Here is a 21,644-nt window from a genome sequence, read left to right as displayed (position 1 = left end):
ACCAAGTTGAATGTTTATGAACTGTTTTCAAGCTACCGTTAGTAAAGCAATTTGCAGATGAAACACGGAAACTGATGACTATTTTGTGTGTGAATGGAAGAAGATCATAAGCGTTGCCATAGTGGGACAGACCAAAGGTCCATCAAGCCCAGCATCCTGTTTCCAACAGTGGCCAATCCAGGTTACAAGTACCTGGCAAGATCCCAAAACAGTACAATACATTTTATGCTGCTTATCCTACAAATAAGCAGTGGATTTTCCCCAAGTCCACCTTAATAATGGCTTATGGACTTTCCTAAAGAGTACCCAGAAGAGAATACCCTTTGGCCTACTGAAATTTAGGCCTGTCCCGGCCTGCGCCCAGCTCGCCCTCCTCCGTTTTTGTACATCTTGGTCCCAGGGTACCTGACCTGAAGAGGTTAGCCGGTGCCTGTGAACAGTGTGAGTGGGAGCAGGGTTACAGTGTTCACTGTTGCCCTTGCAAAGGCCTTACTCTGTGGATAGGAGCTTTGCAGTCAGCCAGTTCCTCCGCACATATCCCAGCAGCCACCGTTGACAGAAGAGGTAGGCACAGGTCACAGCCCCACAAAGTGCCCTGAAAGACAAACACAGAGGAGAAGAGAGAGGATCACTCTACCAGCCTGCGACTGAATGTGCATAAGTGTTGCCATACTGGAACAGACCGAAGGTCCATCAAGGTCCATCCTGGCAAGATCCCAAAACAGTACAACATATTTTATGCTGCTTATCCCAGAAATAAACAGTGGATTTTCCCGTCCATCTTAATAATGACTTACGGACTTTTCTTTTAGGAAGCCATCCAAACCTTTTTTTTAAACCCTGCTAAGCTAACTGCTTTTACTACATTCTTTGGCAACAAATTCCACAGTTTAATTACACATTGAGTGAAGAAATATTTTCTCCAATTTTTTTAAATTTACTAGTCCTAGTATGTGCAGACAGTGTCTCAATGCGACCCACAATCTCCCTAACACACAAGCCTGGCTTCCAAGGAAGGATGGGGTCAACTGCAAGGAGGGGATACAGTTGTGACCTTATTGTCAATGAGCATGGGGTGAGTTTTGGACAACAGCCTCCCTGGTTTTGGGGACTGTGTAGATTATTATTACACACTTTGCTGGTAAAATATGTGAGGGAGTCTAGGTGTTGAGTTAAATTTGGGATTTATTAGAGCGAGGTCTGGAGTAGCCGACCAGGGGAGTAGGCCAGGTATGGAGGGCAGTGGTAGGGTTGGTAGAAGACATGGGAGAGGGCTGTTGTTGGTTTTAAGTTTGATAATATATAAAATGGTAGAGAACCAGAGGGACTGGGTGGGACCACATGATGCAGGACCCCCTACTGCACATACACAGCCCACATGCAACACCCACCACCCACAGAACTCTAGGGTTATAGATGTGTAACTCCAAAGCCTGTCCCAGGTCACAAGCTTACAAACAGGTCTCTTTTCTTACCCAAGAAGCATGAAAAAGAAGGTCTCTGGGAAATCAAAGGGGAAATCAACCTTGAAGTTGGTCTTGAAAAGCGCAGTGATGGTTTCTAGGGGAAAGAAAGACCATGAGTCACTTGGGTCTCAAGGGAAAAGGTCGCTGTTTCCTCTAAGCTGAGCAGGAGTCCTCCACGTACAGTCCTGCCAGTAGGTGGTGCTGTTTCACTATCACATTTTCAATAGTGAGAGACAGGCAAGCTCTGCAGAACTCCAGGGAACCAGCCTGCCCCTAGCAGCAGTGCAATTGGAGGGCTCATGCTCAGCTTAGAGGGAACAGTGGACAAGGCATGCATCATGGAAGGATTACACAGTGTGTCACACCACATATGTACTGTGGGTCAAAGTATAATACTCTTATAATGGGTGCAGTGTAAAGTATGTTGGGTACAACATGCTGCAGTGGGCGCAGTATATTGCTCGTCTTTAGATGCAGTGTAGAATGGAAAGAGAGCAGAGGAGTAATTCACTGGTGCAGTGCCTGATGCAGTGGTTTCAGTATCTTTAGTCTGTATCTGCAGTGTAAAATGGAAAGAGGGCAGAGGAGTAATTCACTGGTGCAGTGCCTGATGCAGTGGTTACAGTATCTTTAGTCTGTACCTGCAGTGTAGAATGGAAAGAGGGCAGAGGAGTAATTCACTGGTGCAGTGCCTGATGCAGTGGTTACAGTATCTTTAGTCTGTATCTGCAGTGTAGAATGGAAAGAGGGCAGAGGAGTAATTCACTGGTGCAGTGCCTGATGCAGTGTTTACAGTATCTTTAGTCTGTATCTGCAGTGTAGAATGGAAAGAGGGCAGAGGAGTAATTCACTGGTGCAGTGCCTGATGCAATGGTTACAGTATCTTTAGTCTGTATCTGCAGTGTAGAATGGAAAGAGGGCAGAGGAGTAATTCACTGGTGCAGTGCCTGATGCAGTGGTTACAATATCTTTAGTCTGTACCTGCAGTGTAGAATGGAAAGAGGGCAGAGGAGTAATTCACTGGTGCAGTGCCTGATGCAGTGTTTACAGTATCTTTAGTCTGTATCTGCAGTGTAGGATGGAAAGAGGGCAGAGGAGTAATTCACTGGTGCAGTGCCTGATGCAGTGGTTACAGTATCTTTAGTCTGTATCTGCAGTGTAGAATGGAGAGAGGGCAGAGGAGTAATACACTGGTGCAGTGCCTGATGCAGTGGGGACGGTTTGTATCTGTCATGTATGCACAGAGTATAATTCCTCTGAAAGAGGGTTATCCTTTATAATTGCACTCTACACATCTAATGCTGATACCATATATCGTACAGGGTTTCACCTTTTTTTTGTGTTGGTCTAAATTAAGATTCTTTTGAGGAGGAGGGATGTTCTGAGTGATTAAGCAAATATATTCCGACTGGATTCCGCCTGCTTTCGAATCAGGACTGCTTCGTTACTCTCACCCTGTTACTTCCATTACCTTGTTCACTGTTGAAGACGGCAAGCAGGCGGAACATGAAGGCCCCACAGGTGGCTGCAAAGAAGCCCCTCCAGTAGTCCTTGACCGCAAAGTGAGAAGACATGACCTCAACACTGAAGAGGACGCCTGCAGGATACAATCAGAAGCGGCAAATTAAGCCCTAGGTAATCGCAGGTTTATTTAGTCATTTGTACTATAAGCTGCTTAGAAAATAGTGGCCGATAATTTGGCAGCACTTATCTGGGAAGCAGCTGCTCCTCCCCAAATAAAAGCAATCGAAAGGATAAGTCATAGGCACCAACATTTCCAAATGATTGCAGGCAGGGCCTTAGCCAGCTATATGCAGGCAGTGCGTTTGAACAGGGCGCAAGGGAGGCGGGGGCACCAGAATTGTGACCTATCCATTGCCTTCCACACTAGGCTGCAACGCAGTGGGTGGGATAGGAGCTCTGTGGGGGGGGGGGGGGGTGCATTTCTGGCTCAGGATGGTCACACACAGTACAAATTCCCCTTCCTGGGCTTACTCAATTCTGGGGGTGCTCAGCAGCCACTGGCCCAATGCTGCTGAAATTCTTTCCATCTGCCCCGTACTATCCAGATAGTGTTAGCAATGTCCAGGGGCAGCGCTGAAAATTATCCCAAGGAACAGACGAGCAACTTGCGTGTACAGTGCAACCTCCAGCTGCACTCAGTGTGAGTAAATATATGCACACTAAAGCTTACCGTTATGCAGTGCATTTTGTCTAGCAAAAAAGGTGGCGGGTACTCAAATGCCAGGCCACCCTTCAGGGGTGGAGTGATTATTGAGGGACTCACCCCACAATAGCCAGGACCCCTGCAACCAGTCATAGAATCTATGACAAGGCAGAATTTTGTATGTAGAACCTGAGCTCTTTCATTAAAATACGAGAACCACGGGTCAAGTTTAGCAGACAGTGGAAAAGGTGCCGGTACTCAGTACCCCCAAGTACCCCCTCAAAAAAAGCCCTGCCGTTATCTATGGGGTAGAGGCCAAGCATAAAATGGCCCTTTTACCCAGAGAAATGCCCTTAGGAGATTTCTCCTGGATCCCGATTTGATACTATGGTGGTCCCTTAGCTCATAATACTGTTTTTTTTAAGTTGAATGAATATCATGTCCTTTTTCTAGAAGGATTATTTAATCTGCATCATTTAAAATATGAGGTTCTATCTCTGCAGCGTAGAATTGCAGGAAACTTCCAGCGTTAAGATCCTGTGCTGGACCCAGTGACCTTGTACGGATTGCTAAACTAGGGTAAAAGCCTGCGGTGATACTGCATAAATATTCATGTGACTGTGTCTATTAAATAGAATGTTTAATTATTATTTTATTTGAGGTTACATTTGTACAGCCGCCTGTTTCTGTAAACAAAGGGAGAGCGGTACTGAAAACAGGTCTATGAACACATTGCCGTGTAGTCAGGACCAGCTTAACCATTTAAGTTCTTTCCTAGGGTGTTTCACAGACAAGAACATTGTCTATCAGGTGTGTCAAAAGCGAAGAAAAGTTAAGAACCACCGACCTGTGGACATTCCCCTCACGGAGGTGGAGGAGGATTCTATAATGCATTTTCCACTGTAAAGTACATTTTACAAACTAAAAATAGCTGTTTGAAGAATTGTACAGGTGAACACGTGTGTTCCAAGCGCATTCACTGACAACAGTGGAGGAGTGGCCTAGTGGTTAGAGCACCAGTCTTGCAATCCAGAGGTGGCCAGTTCAAATCCCACTGCTGCTCCTTGTGATCTTGGGCAAGTCACTTAACCCTTCATTGCCTCAGGTACAAACTTAGATTGGGAGCCCTCCTAGGACAGAGAAATATCCAGTGTACCTGACTGTAACTCACCTTGAGCTACTACTGAAAGGTGTGAGCAAAATCTAAATAAATAAAGATTCCATGCAGAATCTCAAACAATAGCAACATTCCATGTAGAACCCCAAAGAATATCAAGATTCTGGAATCCTAAAGAGTGACAAGATTCCATGCAGAATCTCAAACAATAGCAACATTCCATGTAGAACCCCAAAGAATAACAAGCGGAGGAGTGGCCTAGTGGTTAGAGCACTGGTCTTGCAATCCAGAGGTGGCCGGTTCAAATCCCACTGCTGCACTTTGTGATCTTGGGCAAGTCACTTAACCCTCCATTGCCTCAGGTACAAACTTAGATTGTCAGCCCTCCTGGGACAGAGAAATATCCACCTTGAGCTACTATTGAAAAAGGTGTGAGCAAAATCTAAATAAATAAACAGTACACCGTCTCTGTTTACACATTCCCAGAGCAGTGCCTGGGTACAGCTGGGGCAGACGTAGATCTGTGTGAGAGAATTTGTGGACTTCTGGGGTCATTTAAGAAGCTTAATATGTGCCTATGACACTTTTCAAAAATGCCCGATTTCTCATTGATCCATCGTACACTTTTTTTTTCACTTCTCATTAGAACTTCTTAATCAATATTACATCGAAATATCTTCAAAATCATTTTAAAAAAAAGCACTTAGCTTAACAAAATCTTGATTAAAGTGAGTCCTCCCAACATGACATCGTGTTTCCACCAACTGCGTCACAGTCAGGATAGAAGGTCTCTCACAACGAAATCAAATGTGCAACATACACTAGTGCAAAATTATTGTAAATCTATACTAACAACTATAAGCACCCAGTTAGTATCGAGCGTAAAACAAATCTAAAGACTTGCTTGTTTGAAGGAGAAAAAGACCGAAGAAACCATTTGGATAAAAATCCATAGTTATAACCAGTGTTCACTTAAGCCGGTATCTTGTTTCTATCATCGGGCTCAAAACTCCTTTTTTTATGTAAGCCGCTGAAATATTCCCCCCCCCCCCCCCTGCTGAATGTCCAGATATGCATTTTTACAAGATTGGTCTGGGAGGGGTGGGGTCGGGGTGATCGTGATGTTGAGTTTAATTATCTAACTCTCAACTTATCTCAACCTACATTACCCCAATTGCAAAGGACTCAAGTACAAAACATACTATGGATCCAACTTCTCTTTCTTAGGCAGCCAACTCTGGAATGCCCTCTCCAGACCCATCGGATCTATCAATGACTATCTACCCTTCCGGAAATCACTAAAAACCCATCTGTTCAAGCAAGCCTACGCTTATAACCCAATTTAATCCTATGACCCATCTACCCAACACATATCAAGGTGACAACGACAATGACCCAGACTACATCTCCCACCAAATCTCCCTACGCTTATCCCCTGTCCCATCCCCTCTACCCCCCCTACTCCAATGCTCACCTACCCCTTATTCATACTTCTCCTATTCCCTTCACCCTTACCCATTTCTACCCACCTATCGCTTTTTATTATTCTGCTATAAATATCTTACATTGTCTCTATCAATACTCTGTCATCCTTATTATTATCTAAACCGCATTGAACCTGCTTTGAGTGGGAAAGCGCGGGATACAAATGTAATAATAAATAAATAAAGGCAAGGCCTAACGGTCTAAAGTTAATTGAGGGGGGGGCAAGGCTGAAGTTTTCCAGTAGCACCTAATACCCTTGCAGAGCAGTATCGTTTGTCTATGATCCTGCAGTAACACCTGACAACACCAGAGACCCTTCCCCTCCCCCTTATCTCTTGTCCCTGCTGTTCTGCAGCCACAGTCTTACCACTGATTGGTGCCCCGAAGACCGTAGAAACTCCCACGGCTGCTGCTGCCACCAACATCTCGTACTGCTTGCTCTTATTCTGAGAGGAGAGAAAGGTCAAGGGTCAGGCATTGCTTTACCCTCACAGTGTCCTGGGGAGAATCTGATTCCCTGGGTCAGCCATAGACACTTTCAGCCCTCCCCAGACTGCGCAGAGGAAAAGCAGCGGCGAGCAGCTGTTTGCACTCTTAAAGAAATGTTTATAACAAATCAATAATCATTTCAATTTCAATATTATGTTCCGATAACTAATTGGAGGAAAACAAGACCTCAAATGTCCCGGCTTGGCAGCAAGTATAATGTCTTCAGTGTCAGCACTTACTGGACTCTGATCTTATTATTGGTCTAAAAAAAACCTCCAAAAGGTGAATTTGTTATTTTCTGCATCTTTTTCAAATATCTTAAACTTTTTTTAAAAAATCAAATACTGATGTAATGTTTCTTGTTCAATTTTTCATGAATTATTGAATTATTGCAGCTTTAAGCAAAGAGACGCTTAGCTTAACCCTTGTGCCTAATGGGGCTTCTGTGTTTCAATCAAGCTTCATCAGGAGATTACGGGCTACTTTTACTAAGGTGCACCAAAAAAAGGCCTGCGCTGGTGTAGACACTTGTATTGGATGCACGCATGCACGCACGTTCATTTTTCAGCTTACCTGCAAGAAAGACTTTTTTTCTTTTGGCAGAAAACGGACATGCGACAAAAAATAAAAATTGGCCCACGTCCATTTTAGGCCTGAGACCTTACCGCTACCCATCGACCTAGCGGTAAGGTCTCACGTTTTAACTGGGCGGCAATGGTCTTACGCATATACAATGCCGATTACCGCCCGGATACCACTCTGCGCTGGAAACTTTCCATCGCACATAGTGGATGCGCGTAAAAAAATTTAATTACCTCCCGGGCCTCGCGGTAGCCGGGCAGTGGTTCAAAATTGACCTGCATAGGCACCTACGAGCCTTAGTTAAAGGACCCCTAAGTGCTTCAGTCATCTTATTATTTTTGCTGAATTAGAGTCTTAGTACAAGTTTTGCACTCTTAAAGAGACAGGAATGGTCAAGACCCCCTACTGCAGGCAGGACATGAGCTTTTTGGCTCTGAGTCTATCCAGCTAATCAAACAAGGTGAGAGAAGCTTCTCTTCCTCAGCTCCTGTACCACCCCCACCCCAAACAGGACATTTTGACCCCAGCAGTTTGCCCTGTCCCCTGCCATGGTTATTGAGCCACCAGACTCGCCAGCAGAGGAAGGATCTACCTCCCCCACTGCAGAGTCAGGGGGGTTCTGGCTCACCTCATAATCCCCCATCACAGATGATCTCAATCTTCCCAAGTAGGCGGCAATCATGCTGGACAGATGGACAAAAGGACCCTAGAGGGCAGAAAGCATCAGATGGTTTATAATATGTCCAATGCAAAGGGCAGCTGCTGGGTGATCAGGGGCTCATGTGGAACTCGGTCAGACGCAGGGAAGGACACTTTCTTTTCATTTCTGCAGTTTGAAAATACAGGTTACAGCAAGAAAAAGGGAAAATCTGATACAGCAGCGATTCAACAAAATAAATCTTCAAACGCTCTCAAGTCCGCTTTTAAGAAGAGCGGGACCTGTTCAGGAAACCTAGTAAAGGAAGAGGTATGACTGCCAATAGCATAGCACTGCGTTCTTAATTAACCCCCAATACAGCAAGGCGGAGCTTGCAAAATAGTAAGCGATCAAGATTCTTATGTGCAAGAAAAGTCTCTAACTGCAGGTGGATCTAGAAAATGTTTCACTCTCCCTTGATACCCAATAATGCATTTACAGTGGACCCCAGAAACAAGGCCACAGTTATAGCACCATAACTACATCAGGGAACACAGGAACCCTCTGCCCACGATATACCCCATGGTATGGGTATTACTAGAGTTACCGTGTTAGACTCTTTGGAGGCCCTGGGGGGAGGGAGGTCCCTGCCAGTGGGTAGGAGAGTTGGGATGTCCCTGGGTGGGAGGAAGCCCAGCCCAAGGGAGTGGTATTGGAATAAGTTGCAGAAAGAAAGTGTGTCCCTGTGAAGAGTGACAACAGGGGTGGAGTTGTGGTGAGGTACAAGAGGTCTTTGTTGCCAGGTGGGCGGTTTTCCGCAACCCGCCGCAGGAAATTTTTGCCCGCGGCGGGTTGCGGTTTTTTGGGCTTGTTTTGGGTCTTTTGGGCGGTTTTTTAAGTGGTTTTTACGGCCGCGGGGGCGGGGCTAGTGACGTTCTGGGCGGGGCCGATGACGGGGGAGGCGGGGCCGATGACAGCGGGGCGGGGCCGATGACGGCGGGGGCGGGGTTGATGACGGTGGGGTGGGGTTGATGATGGCGGGGGCGGGGCCGATTACGGCGGGGGCGGGGTTGATGCCGACGGGGGCGGGGTTGATGACGGTGGAGGCGGGGGTGTCAGGGGCGGGGTTTGACTTTGGGCGGGTTTGGGGCTGGTTTGGGGCTGGTTTGGGTGGGGAAAAAATTTTCCACCTGGCAACCCTGGTTGCCTGTACCCATGCCAGGACCCTCTGGAGCATTGGGGGATCCTGCAGTGAAGGAAGTAAATGCAGGCTGGCTACAGGAGTAACTGTTGCTCCTATAGGTGGCAACTGGATAAGGAATCTGAGCTACAAGGGGAATCCAGCCTGGAAGCGGGTCAGGGGAAGCCTGTCCAAAGCTGGAGTGTAGGCCTCAGAGGTGCTGAAAGGACAGTGTAAAGGGTCTGTGCCTTCAGGAGTTCGGGCTGATACTGGGAGGAGTGAAAACAGCCTTGAATTTATTCCTGTCACGAAAAGGATGGGTAAAGGATAGGAGTCTGTGTAAATATGAAGAGATGGAGGTAACGTTTGAAGTTTCAGAGACTAATTTAAAAAGATATAAACAGGATGGAGTCGGTCCAGAGGGCAGCTACTAAAATGGTCAGTGGTCTTCGTCAGAAAGTGTATGGGGACAGACTTAAAGAGCTCAATATGTACACTTCAGAAGAAAGGCGAGAGAGGGGAGATATGATGGAGACATTTAAATATATATGCGGCATAAATGCACAGGAGGTGAGTCTGAAAGGAAGCTCCGAAACGATGGGGCATAGGATGAAGGTGAAAGAAGTAACCTGAAGAAATACTTCTTCATGGAAAGGGTGGTGAATTTGTGGAATGGCCTCCCGGTGGACGTGGTGGAGATGAAAACAGTATCTGAATTCAACAGAGGTTGGGACAAGTCCATAAGATCTCTAAGGGATTGAATTTATTGACTTGACGTCCCGCTCATTACATAATTTTAAAACGGTTTACAATAAAAAGAAAATAACAATCTACAACAAAAATAACATGCAAATGAATAAAAAAAAAAAACAACTTACTGCTATTATTAATAAAGGGAGTGATAGGGAGAGTAGATGGCCTGGATTGGCAGACTGGGTAGGCCATATGGTCTTTGTCTGCCTACATTTCTCTCTGTTTCAGTTGAAGAAAAGGACATTGACACTCATTCAGGATAAGCCCTGTTTAAGCTATGTTCACAGTTTTGTTGTTGATTTTGTTGCCAGTAGTTTCTTAGAAAGGCCATTTGGGAGGAACCTGCCAAGCATGACATGAGGTCAGGCCTTCCATGTTGTCTTACCTATGGTTACCATATGTCCGGATTTACCCGGACATGTACTCTTTTTGAGAGCATGTCCGGGCAACCGGGCAGGTTTTGCCAGCTTGCCCGTTTGTCCAGAAATCCGGATAAACGGGCAGATTGCTAGCCTCCACTCCCCTTACTTACTACTGCCCTGGTGGTCTAGTGACCTCTTCCGCCTTCGGGGCAGGAAAGAGCCCCCTCTTTCCTGCCCGGAGCGCTGCCCTGCATGCATCCTTCCTGTTGGTGATCTCGGCGCCAATTCAAAATGGCCACCGAGAGTTGAAGTGACCCAGAAGAGGTCACTAGACCACCAGGGCAGTAATAAGGTAAGGGGAGAGGGGTGACAGGGAGGGGGGGGCGATGGGGTATGTGACAGGGGGGAGGGGAAAATGTGACAGGGGGCAGGGCGAGGGTGTGACGGGGTGGGGCGAGGGTGTGAAAGGGGGCGTGCGGGTGTGTGGTGGGGGTGGGGCATGTGCCCTCCTTTTTGGGGGACAAAATATGGTAACCCTAGTCTTACCTAAACCCCAGGGAGGCAAAGATTCATAAGAGGATTTGAAAGATAACTTAAAAAGGATTTGTTGTTTCATAAGCACAAATGAGCAGTTCCCAGTTTATGGTTTACTTGCTTTTTAGCACAATTGTGGATGGTAAAGAAAGAAAAACTGGAAAACTGTGTGGGATTTTCTTGTAGCCCTGGCTGGGTGCTGGAAACACTGCAGCCTAAAACTGATTAGGCCAGCTGTGGCAGATAAAGATACAAGAGATGGGCTTTTTTTTTTCTTTTGGAGAGTTGTGCTACACCCTGGACTAAGGCAGTTTAAAAGGCTAACCATCATATCTTCTGGACAAGAACAGACAGGAGAACTCTAAGCTGAAGGAAGAAATTAGTCCAGGCTGTACTGTGTTGGACTGGTTATTTTGAGGCCTCTGTGAAGGGAACTGTGTTCAAGGGCCCAGGATCCAGCAGAGACTCCGATGTTCTTCCCCACAGGCATGGCTATAACCATGTGTATGAAGATTATGGGGGGGGGGGGGGGGGTGGGGGCGAGGGGATTACAATTTATTTGCAGCTGCTGTCATTCCTAGTTGGATGTTTCTGAACTTATATTTTTAATAAAGACTGATTTAAAGCATATCTAGGAAACTGTATTGCCTTCCAGGATTATCTGGTGATCCACCTCTTGATGGTCCAGCTCGGCTCTGAACCATCCCTGTAGGCTTCTGGAGCTGTTCTGCCACCTTGGGTTGGCAGTAACTAAACCCTTTGAAAATGGCCTCTTAATAAATGCCATCATTAATTTCAAGCACAAGCCCTCCTCCAAAGGCATTGGTGTGTATAACTGTTTTCTACTTGATACTCGGATGCTGCACTGGCTTTCAAATTAAGGACCGTATTACCTTCAAACTTTGTACTCTGGTCCACAAAATAATCTATGGTGAAGCCCCGGGTTATATGATTGATTTACTTGATCTTCCGGCGAGGAATAGAATCAGATCATCTCGTAATTATATGAATCTTCATTATTCCATGGTCTTAAATACAAAACCACCTACGCATCTAATTTCTCCTACTTGGGAAAGCAGATGTGGAATGCATTACCGAACTGTGTGAAAACACTGCATGATCATCAAGACTTTAGGCGCTCTTTAAAGACCTATCTGTTTTGTAAGGCCAACCCTACTGATGCTACTCAATAGACTCTACATTATATTGGCTCAAAGAACCATTTTATTCCTTATTATTTTGTACCTTATTTTACACATGTACCCCTCCCTTACCTGACCCTATTTCTTATTGACTTGCAAGCCACATTGAGCCTGCTTGTGTGTGGGAAAATGTGGGATACAAATGCTGCAAATAAATAAATAAATACTTTGACATGTAATTTCTATGATTCTCTGCAGTGATTCGTAGGTGCAGATACTCCATGGAGAGTTACTAACCAACACTCAAGATTGCCAGGGCAACAGACACTTACCACTTTCCCAAGAAAGATGGTACTCCCAGACGCCAGGGTGCAGGTCAGTCCCACGACTTTTGCTCCAAAGTTTTTAATGGTAAGATATTCCTCCAGGATCACCCCAGTGAGAATGGTCTTCAGTTCAGGAATGCCCGAGCCTGTAAGGGGATAGAAAGAGATGCATCTGGGGTGTGACAGGAGGCAGTAAAATATCAAGAAAATAAATGCCAGTAATTTGAAAAGGAGGCCAAGGTATTCTCTCCTCTGATTTGCAGTGGTATCCTATTAGTGGTCAACCCTTTGCAGCTTATATGTTTTAGCCAGGCCCAAATTTCTTTTCCTAAGGTGTGAAAGTACAACGCATGGGGACAGAAAGAACAGGGGTCTCTTTAAATTGTTTCCTTCTCTTGAGCACACTACAGGGTCTTCTCTGTATGGCCATGGAACACGTGCTTTATCCACCACAGATCCAGGAAGGGTTTTCGAAGGCACCAAAGGCAACCAATCCATAAGAGAACGTAGCCATTCACAAGGCCTTATCTCAGTGACCCTGAGTTTGCCCTGGACCAATTCAGAACAAATCGTGCTATGGGTTATATCCTGACCTTGTACTTTTCACAGTCTTGAGTTCAATGTGGCTTACAATATAGATTGAATGAATATAGAATGAAAAACTACATTGGTCATAATTTGCTGGATTGAGTAACAAGGATTAACAGAGTAATAGAAGAGTTATAACAATGTACAGTTTGATAAATACATAGTACAAGCAGAAGATAAGGTTGATTAGATCAAAAAACTTAGACTAATGTGAAAAAATTTGGAAAGAATTTGTAAAGAGGTGAGTTTTTAACTTCTTTCGAAACTGCATATAATTAGAATGGAATTAGGGAGAAAGTTCCAACATTTAGTTCCGATGTAGGAGAAATCTGAGGAAAGCACCGATTTGTAGCAGACATTTTTAAAATTTGTGGGCGGAGTCTGAGGAAATCTCTGGCTCCAAGGAAGACATTACATGAAAGTAGTTCAAGTAGATGGTGCATATCATCTGGAGCTCGTCTGTATATTATTTGAAAGATAAAGTACATAGCTTAAACGAAACCCCAGCTTTAATAGGGAGCCAATGAGGTCTAATTAGTAGACAGGAGACTTTTTCAAAACATGGACCTTTATAAATAAATCGGGCGGCTGTATTTTGAGCAGTTTGGAGTCTTTTTTGGAGACCACGTACGTGTAAGCAACAAATTTTGCTACCACGAATGCAAGTAAGGACTTTTGCAAAACTGCACATCCACGGGAAGTTGAGTAAGGAGTCAACCTCCAAAACTCCAATTTGGGAATTTTGAGGTGGTTTTAAGAGGGAAGTAAGCAGTTCCTCACTCAATCGCTCTTTCAAACCCCAGGTGCAAACAAGCAGATAGCTGAGAACTGCATGTGACTCCTGCAGGTATAAATGCCCAGGGGGTCATTTTCTGAACATGTTTGCCTTGCCATGGCAAGATAGGGAATATATTTATTTATTTATTTATTTATTTAGATTTTGCTCACACCTTTTTCATTAGTAGCTCAAGGTGAGTTACATTCAGATACACTGGATATTTCTCTGTCCCAGGAGGGCTCATAATCTAAGTTTGTACCTGAGGCAATGGAGGGTTAAGTGACTTGCCCAAGATCACAAGGAGCAGCAGTGGGATTTGAATCAGCCACCTCTGGATTGCAAGACAGGTGCTCTAACCACTGGACCAATCATCCACTCAGTGTAAGTTTAAGGAATGACCAGAACATGCTCCCTTCAAATGCTGCTTGTTTATCTGTATGCTGATTTAAGATGTGTAAATGCTTTTTTTTAGATTTGTAAATCTTCTAAAATCCCCTCGTTTGTCCCGCATGAATTCAGAAATAATAGCTCCCTGTCTACAAGGTAGAAATCTCACCTCCTGAATGCGGTGTGATGCTCTGTGCAAAACCAGTGGAAAAGGCCGTCAGGGCAATGGGGTAGACAGTCCAGGACAAGTACTTCAGCAGGACTTGATCTCCAAGCTCCTGGTAAAGCCACCTGTGAGCTGACGGAGGAGGGCAAGAAAGAGCCAATGTTACACTGCGCACTGTGAGGGACAGAAAACATTTCACCTGTAGACCCCGGACATGTGGCTATCCTGCAATTTTAATCTTCACTTATTGAGGTGTAACTCTGATTTCATTCTATACCAATCTTTCTTTCTCATTCTTTCCAGACCTCATACTCTCTTTTCTGTATCGGATTTCAAAACCTGGAGCTTATGTTTCAGAATACTTAGAAAACCGTAAAATGGATTTCTCCTGTTCCCCAACATAATCAAAATATGATCCTGGTGAAAAAATGTACTATTGATGTTGCTGGTATCCATGTTTACTTGGGAGAGGGATCTTCTACTTGGCTCCCATCACTGGGAGATGCCAAGAGAGGAGCCGATGAGGTTACATAGTTAAGAACTAATAACGTTTTGGAAGAAAATTTGCTCTTTTGTCTCGTTTTGCTTTCTAGAAACAAGCTTAGATTATTAACCAGAGAGGGAAGGGCTACAGTACCAGACAAGTCTTGGGGTCCAGTTTAACAAAGAGGAATTTGGGGGATCTTTTGCCCGTTTTCTACCAGACTGAGAAGAGGGAACACACAGCTCTTCAATCAGTGGGATCCTACACTGAAAGGTTTTTACCTTCTTTCACCCTAATCAGTTCTTCTCAACCTAGACCTCAGGATACTCCCAGCCAATGAGGTCTTCAGGGTATCTGTAATGAAATGTGCGTGAGAGAGACTTGCCAAAAATGAAGGCTATGCATGCAAATTTCTCTCATGCATATTTATTATGGATATTCTGAATCACCAAGGACAGGGGTTGAGAATCACTGCCACATGGGGAAGTTGAGCTGAAGCCCTATAGGGAGGGCACGTCCAGCACAATTTGGGTGTCTAGGGAGTCTTGGTATATTCAAGAGAAAACTTTCATGGAGATAGTTTGACAGGAGTCCCTCAAGAATTTAGGGAACCCACAGTGATGGTGGAGCTGAGGTGCTGACTTGATTTGAGAGAAGCTTCCAGAAGAGTGAGGTCCTGCCAAAGGAGTTCAAGGAAGCCTGAGGACAAAACAATGCATTTCAAGCTCAAGAAGAGGAGAATTGAGAGGAAGACTTCAGAAGGCTCTCCATTGTGTGTGTGTGTGTGTGTGTGTGTGCTTATCTGTCTGTGAAGATAGCTCTTGTTTGCCCCAGGTAACCCAGTAGACCATATTTTTATGCTTAGATAAAGGCTGAGACACTGAAGACAGCGAGGTCATCCCACAAAAAAGGAGATAACAAGGAAGGAGGCCACGAGTGTGACTCCCAACTGAGTATTGAATGGAAGGACCCACTGGGATTAGAGTCTCTGTAGAAGATTAGAGCAGTTGCACCACATCAGTATATTGGGCCCTAGGCAACCTTGCATTTATGGGGAGCCCTTCAAGGTATTACACCCCTCCCGTGACCTCCATTCATGGTGTTTCCCCATCTCTCCCCGGGTCACTCTCTCTTGAAGTGGCTTGGAGAAAAGTGCAGGTCCTGGTCCTGGGATCGGTGGTAGTAGCAGGCTGTGAGGGAGTGTGGAGACTGAGCAAGTATCCTGGGAGGGTACCCCCCCCCCCCCCTCAATCATGCTTAGGACCTTTCCTGGGCTGCACTGGAGAGGAGCTGAGGAGGGACTGAAGATCTTTGCGAGAAGAGGGAGTATGAGTGGGTGGGGGATGAGGGGAGTTTGGCACATCTACTGCTAGGGATGCAGAGGTTGACAAATTACGGGTGATTATAATGGCAACCTGGGGCAGACTGACCATTGGGACAGCAGGGTGATTCCTGAGGGTCCACAGCAGTAGAGGGCCCACTCTTCCCTAGCCTCCATTTAGTTTAATCACTTTCGATAGGTGGATAGGGGGTTCATGATCCTTATTGCCCCGGGGGCGCAGATCACTGTCAGTTTGCCCCTGATAACAATTAAAAGGTTTGGCCAATCACTGGCTTCCTTAATACATTCCACTTCCCTTCCCAAACATCCTGCCTCTGTCAGAAGTTCACTGTTTTCAGATCATTTGTTACACAGATAAGCCAATGAGACTGCAAACCAGGCTGAGATCTTGAAACCACAGCATAACATCTTCAAGCAAAGCCTGATACCCCACTCCTGAAGCTGCCTCATTTCAGCTCTAACTCCCAGTCCTGGGATGTTTTGCCTCCCATTCTTGACACACCTAGAATGTGTAGCTTTTCATCTCAGCATGGGAAAAGCTGAGCTACAAGTACCACAATGCACTGGGATGCAGATTAAAAAAAAAAAAAAACAGGCCTGGAACCAAGTCCTCTCCCTCTGCACCTCCTGGCCCTCCCCTCACCAGCCCCCCTCTGCCCCAGAGATCAGAGTTATCAGTTACCGTTTTGCAATTTAGAAACCGTGAAGTCCATACTGAAGCTGAGCAGAGCCATGATCACCCCTAGGGCGAACAGGAAGTACCAGTCTTCTCCGACCCGGAAGAGCTGACGCTTCACCCACCGCAGACCCTCTGTGAGACAGCAAGAAGCAGAGTCTTAAAAACCAGGGGTACAGCCAAAATTATGGACATTAGCGAGACAGTCAGTCAAGGACACTGTCAGAGTTACCATGAAAAGAGAGGGACAACCAGAAATGGGGCACCAGGGGATATTCAGGGACCCCAGTGAGACAGAAGGAGGGACATCTAGGTAACACTGAAAGTCAAGAAGAACAAATAGGAGATGGAAAAGGTCAGGGATACATTTAAAACAGTCAGAGTTAAGGAATCTGGGACACCAGGGAGACATTTAGAGTCAAGGATCGTAAGGGATAGTTGGGATCAGGGCTAGACAGAGGTTGGGTGGAGCTGGAACAGAGCTGGGAGATTTGCCCAAAATGTTAGGAAAATACAGTCAAAGCCATGCAAAGTTAGGGCTCAGAAGGAAGACCTCGGAGAGGATAACCTGCCTCTTTTCCACGGATCACCTAAAGTTAGGCGCTAGAATGATACGTGCTAGGTGCGAATTCTATTTAGCGCAGCTTAGTAAAAAAGGGCCCCTGCATGTATTTATCTGATTTGTAAGTATTATTTATTAAAGGTTCTGGGACCCTTTTACCAAAGCATGGTGGGGTTCACTATTTCTGGAGCTAGAAAATAGTTTTCTGGAATTAATGCAGCGCTGCTCGGTTACTGCTGGGCTCCCCCAGGAAATGGCCATGTGTCAATGCCTTTGCATAGCACATGGATATTTCCTTCCACTTCACTGAAAAAGCTTTATACCCCTGGCGGTAAAAGGGCACCTCGGCACGCGGCAAATCCACACACTGACGCCGCCACAGGGCCCCTTTTACAGCCGCTTGATAAAAGGAGCCCTTTACGATCTGGCCAGTTTATGTTTTGTTGGCATTTATGTTGATCCTTTGCATGATTGTATGTTTTTTTTCTCCATTTGCTCTTTGGTTGTTTGCTTTGGCTTCTTTTGCTTTTTATTATTTTTATGTATTTATTTTTTTTAAGTTTTGTGATCTGGCCAGTTTATGTTTTGTTGGCATTTATGTTGATCCTTTGCATGATTGTATGTTTTTTTCTCCATTTGTTCTTTGGTTGTTTGCTTTGGCTTCTTTTGCTTTTTATTATTTTTATGTATTTATTTTTTTAAAGTTTTGTGATCTGGCCAGTTTATGTTTTGTTGGCATTTATGTTGATCCTTTGCATGATTGTATGTTTTTTTTTCTCCATTTGCTCTTTGGTTGTTTGCTTTGGCTTCTTTTGCTTTTTATTATTTTTATGTATTTATTTTTTTAAAGTTTTGTGATCTGGCCAGTTTATGTTTTGTTGGCATTTATGTTGATCCTTTGCATGATTGTATGTTTTTTTTTTCTCCATTTGCTCTTTGGTTGTTTGCTTTGGCTTCTTTTGCTTTTTATTATTTTTATATATTTATTTTTTTTAAGTTTTGTGATCTGGCCAGTTTATGTTTTGTTGGCATTTATGTTGATCCTTTGCATGATTGTATGTTTTTTTCTCCATTTGCTCTTTGGTTGTTTGCTTTGGCTTCTTTTGCTTTTTATTATTTTTATGTATTTATTTTTTTAAAGTTTTGTGATCTGGCCAGTTTATGTTTTGTTGGCATTTATGTTGATCCTTTGCATGATTGTATGTTTTTTTTTTCTCCATTTGCTCTTTGGTTGTTTGCTTTGGCTTCTTTTGCTTTTTATTATTTTTATGTATTTATTTTTTTAAAGTTTTGTGATCTGGCCAGTTTATGTTTTGTTGGCATTTATGTTGATCCTTTGCATGATTGTATGTTTTTTTCTCCATTTGCTCTTTGGTTGTTTGCTTTGGCTCCTTTTGCTTTTTATTATTTTTATGTATTTATTTTTTTAAAGTTTTGTGATCTGGCCAGTTTATGTTTTGTTGGCATTTATGTTGATCCTTTGCATGATTGTATGTTTTTTTCTCCATTTGCTCTTTGGTTGTTTGCTTTGGCTCCTTTTGCTTTTTATTATTTTTAGGTATTTATTTTTTTAAAGTTTTGTGATCTGGCCAGTTTATGTTTTGTTGGCATATATGTTGAGCCCTTGTAAAATTTTGTGGGGTTTTTTTTCCATTTACTTTTTGGTTGTTTGTTTTTCACCTGCATTTGTTTTGGCTTCTCCTGCTTTTGCTTTTCTTACTAATGCTGGGTGATGTGTCCTGTAATTCAGAGTCTCCGCTCATGATCTTCTTCTTCTTACACACACTGGCTGGAGTATATCCTCCAGGAATTCATGACATCAATGAGAGGCTGATACTATAAATTTGATTCACTAATTTCTCTTCTTTTATTTAGAAATTTATTTATTTATTTTTATTTGTTACATTTGTATCCCACATTTTCCCACCTTTTTGCAGGCTCAATGTGGCTTACATATTACCGCTAATGGCGTTAGCCGATTCCGGTATGAACTAATACATGGTGTGAATAATACAAAGTGATATTTTGGTGGAATGAGTTGCATGTATGGTAGGTTGGATTGGGGGGTCTTAGAGAGGGAGAGGGGAGGAAGAGTCAGGTAATATTCATTAAGGTCGTTGAGAAAACCATTGGAAAAAAAAACAGACACCAGAGAAAGAGAGACAAATGCAGCCACACCAGAGAGACAGCTGAATCATCATGAAATTGAAGGGACGATAGTCAGAGACACCAGTTATACAGTCAGAATCAGGGGAACCAGCGAGACAGTCAGAGTCTGGAACATCACAAGGACATCCAGCAGGACCAGCATCAAGAGGGCAGGCAGGGCGACTGCCAAAGGCCCCAGGGAGCCCTGTGAGGTGGAGTCAGTTCTGGACAATCCCAGGTGCCAGGTTACCTTAATTAACACACAGAAGTTACTTTGACTCCACATTTCCCTTTCCTGAACCTTCCTGGCCAGCTAGGTTCAGTCACATGACTTAAGTCACATGATGTTCCACCGTCTCACAGTACCTGCTGTGTGGTCAAACTGCAAGCTTGAGCCTCGCTAACCAGTGACAGAAGTTTTTTTGGTTTTTTTTTTTGTTACATTTGTACCCCGCGCTTTCCCACTCATGGCAGGCTCATTGCGGCTTCCATGGGGCAATGGAGGGTTAAGTGACTTGCCCAGAGTCACAAGGAGCTGCCTGTGCCTGAAGTGGGAATCCAACTCAGTTCCTCAGTTCCCCAGGACCAAAGTCCACCACCCTGACCACTAGGCCACTCCTCCACTGTTGCTACTATTTGAGATTCTACATGGAATGTTGCTATTCCACTAGCAACATTCCATGTAGAAGTCGGCCCTTGCAGATCACCAATGTGGCCGCGCAGGCTTCTACATGGAATGTTGCTAGTGGAATAGCAACATTCCATGTAGAATCTCCAATAGTAGCAACATTCCATGTAGAATCTCCAATAGCAGCAACATTCCATGTAGAATCTCCAATAGCAGCAACATTCCATGTAGAATCTCCAATAGTAGCAACATTCCAAGTAGAATCTCCAATAGTATCTATTTTATTTTTGTTACATTTGTACCCTGCGCTTTCCCACTCATGGCAGGCTCAATGCGGCTTACATGGGGCAATGGAGGGTTAAGTGACTTGCCCAGAGTCACAAGGAGCTGCCTGTGCCTGAAGTGGGAATTGAACTCAGTTCCTCAGGACCAAAGTCCACCACCCTAACCACTAGGCCACTCCTCCACTCCACAATGAAAGGTCCCTAAGCAAGAACAGAAGAGGAATAGCCATACTGGGTCAGACCAATGGTCCATCAAGTCCAGTATCCTGCTTCCAACAGTGGCCAATCCAAGTCATGAGATCAAAAAGGGTCCCCCAGAGAAGGGGGATCCATCTCAGAAGACATGATGGGAGTGGCTACAATGGGGGCATCATTCTTCCCTAATCACCCCTCCTGCAGTGCAGGGGCTTCTTGGGTAGAAGTAGAGAATGACACGGGGACAAAGTTTGTCCCTGTCCCCGTGGGTTCTGTCTCCGTCCCCGCCCCATCCCCGCAGGTTCTGCCCCCGTCCCAGCTCCCATCCCCATGGCCTCTGTCCTCATCTGCAAAAACCTCAATTATGATTTTAATTTAAATCTTTGTATTAAAGTATAAAAAGGAACAATATGCTGTGCAACTATTGTGTATAAATTAGAAATAGAAAACAATAATAACAGCGAACATCTATAATAACCCTCTTCACCACCACCCTCTACCCTTCCAACCCCAACATTAGCTGACTTATACTATCCCAAGGACCCCTAATCCATCCTGTTAAAATGTCCAGGGGTGCAAAATACAACTCGTTCTGTCTGCCCTAGAGGGGAGAAATATGTCCTATGAAGCACTGTTATGGTTTTTTAATCTGTGGATGAATAAGAAGTTATCAACAATCTCAGGATTCAGTCAAGCTCTTCTGTCTTTCACAGTCCTTCCCGCAATAGAAGATGTCTTCTCAGAAGATGTGCTGGAAGCAGGATGGACAGGATCCCCCATGCAAAGTTTGCTAGCTGTGGTCAGCATGTTTGTTTTTCCAAAAAAAATCAAAATATTGTTGTCTGCATCACTTAAACATACAGTAAATAACAGTCCAGTCCATTAACAGGCTTCAAAGTAGAAAATGACACGGGGACAAAGTTTGTCCCTGTCCTCGTGGGATCTGTCCCCACCCCGTCCCGCAAGCTCTGTCCCCGTCCCCGTGTCATTCTCTAGGTGGAATTACCCCATTGTCACTGGTCGAAGACACTTATATAGGAATGAAAAGTATTCCTGAGCTGCAGTCTGGGAAGGAATGGGGGTATGGGGAGCAGGGAAGGAAGATGAGGTGAAGGGAGGCGCCTTAGTCTCTACGATGGGCCAAAAGGTGTGATGTTTAATGACAT

At 44.6% G+C, this 21,644-nt stretch overlaps 1 protein-coding gene across 3 annotated transcripts in view; it reads right to left on the bottom strand.

Moving 5' to 3' along the window:
* CLCNKA (chloride voltage-gated channel Ka) overlaps positions 1-21,644 on the bottom strand; it is a 51,418-nt gene that overhangs the window by 23,557 nt on the left and 6,217 nt on the right. For 2 of the 3 annotated variants that reach the window (XM_030222104.1, XM_030222103.1), the window contains exons 3-10: positions 16,668-16,796; positions 14,163-14,291; positions 12,247-12,386; positions 7,935-8,012; positions 6,603-6,681; positions 2,938-3,063; positions 1,476-1,560; positions 494-595 (exon numbers count right to left, since the gene is read on the bottom strand). In XM_030222104.1, coding sequence (XP_030077964.1) covers positions 494-595; positions 1,476-1,560; positions 2,938-3,063; positions 6,603-6,681; positions 7,935-8,012; positions 12,247-12,386; positions 14,163-14,291; positions 16,668-16,796 — 868 coding nt within the window. The remainder of the gene's footprint in view (positions 1-493; positions 596-1,475; positions 1,561-2,937; positions 3,064-6,602; positions 6,682-7,934; positions 8,013-12,246; positions 12,387-14,162; positions 14,292-16,667; positions 16,797-21,644) is intronic. The other variant, XM_030222106.1, reaches the window with a different exon arrangement.

The sequence above is a fragment of the Microcaecilia unicolor genome, chromosome 13 (assembly GCF_901765095.1).
Source record: "Microcaecilia unicolor chromosome 13, aMicUni1.1, whole genome shotgun sequence".
Classification (NCBI taxonomy): Eukaryota; Metazoa; Chordata; class Amphibia; order Gymnophiona; family Siphonopidae; genus Microcaecilia; species Microcaecilia unicolor.
Note: the sequence above shows the minus strand (reverse complement) of the source record. Positions and strands in the feature narration are given on the sequence as shown.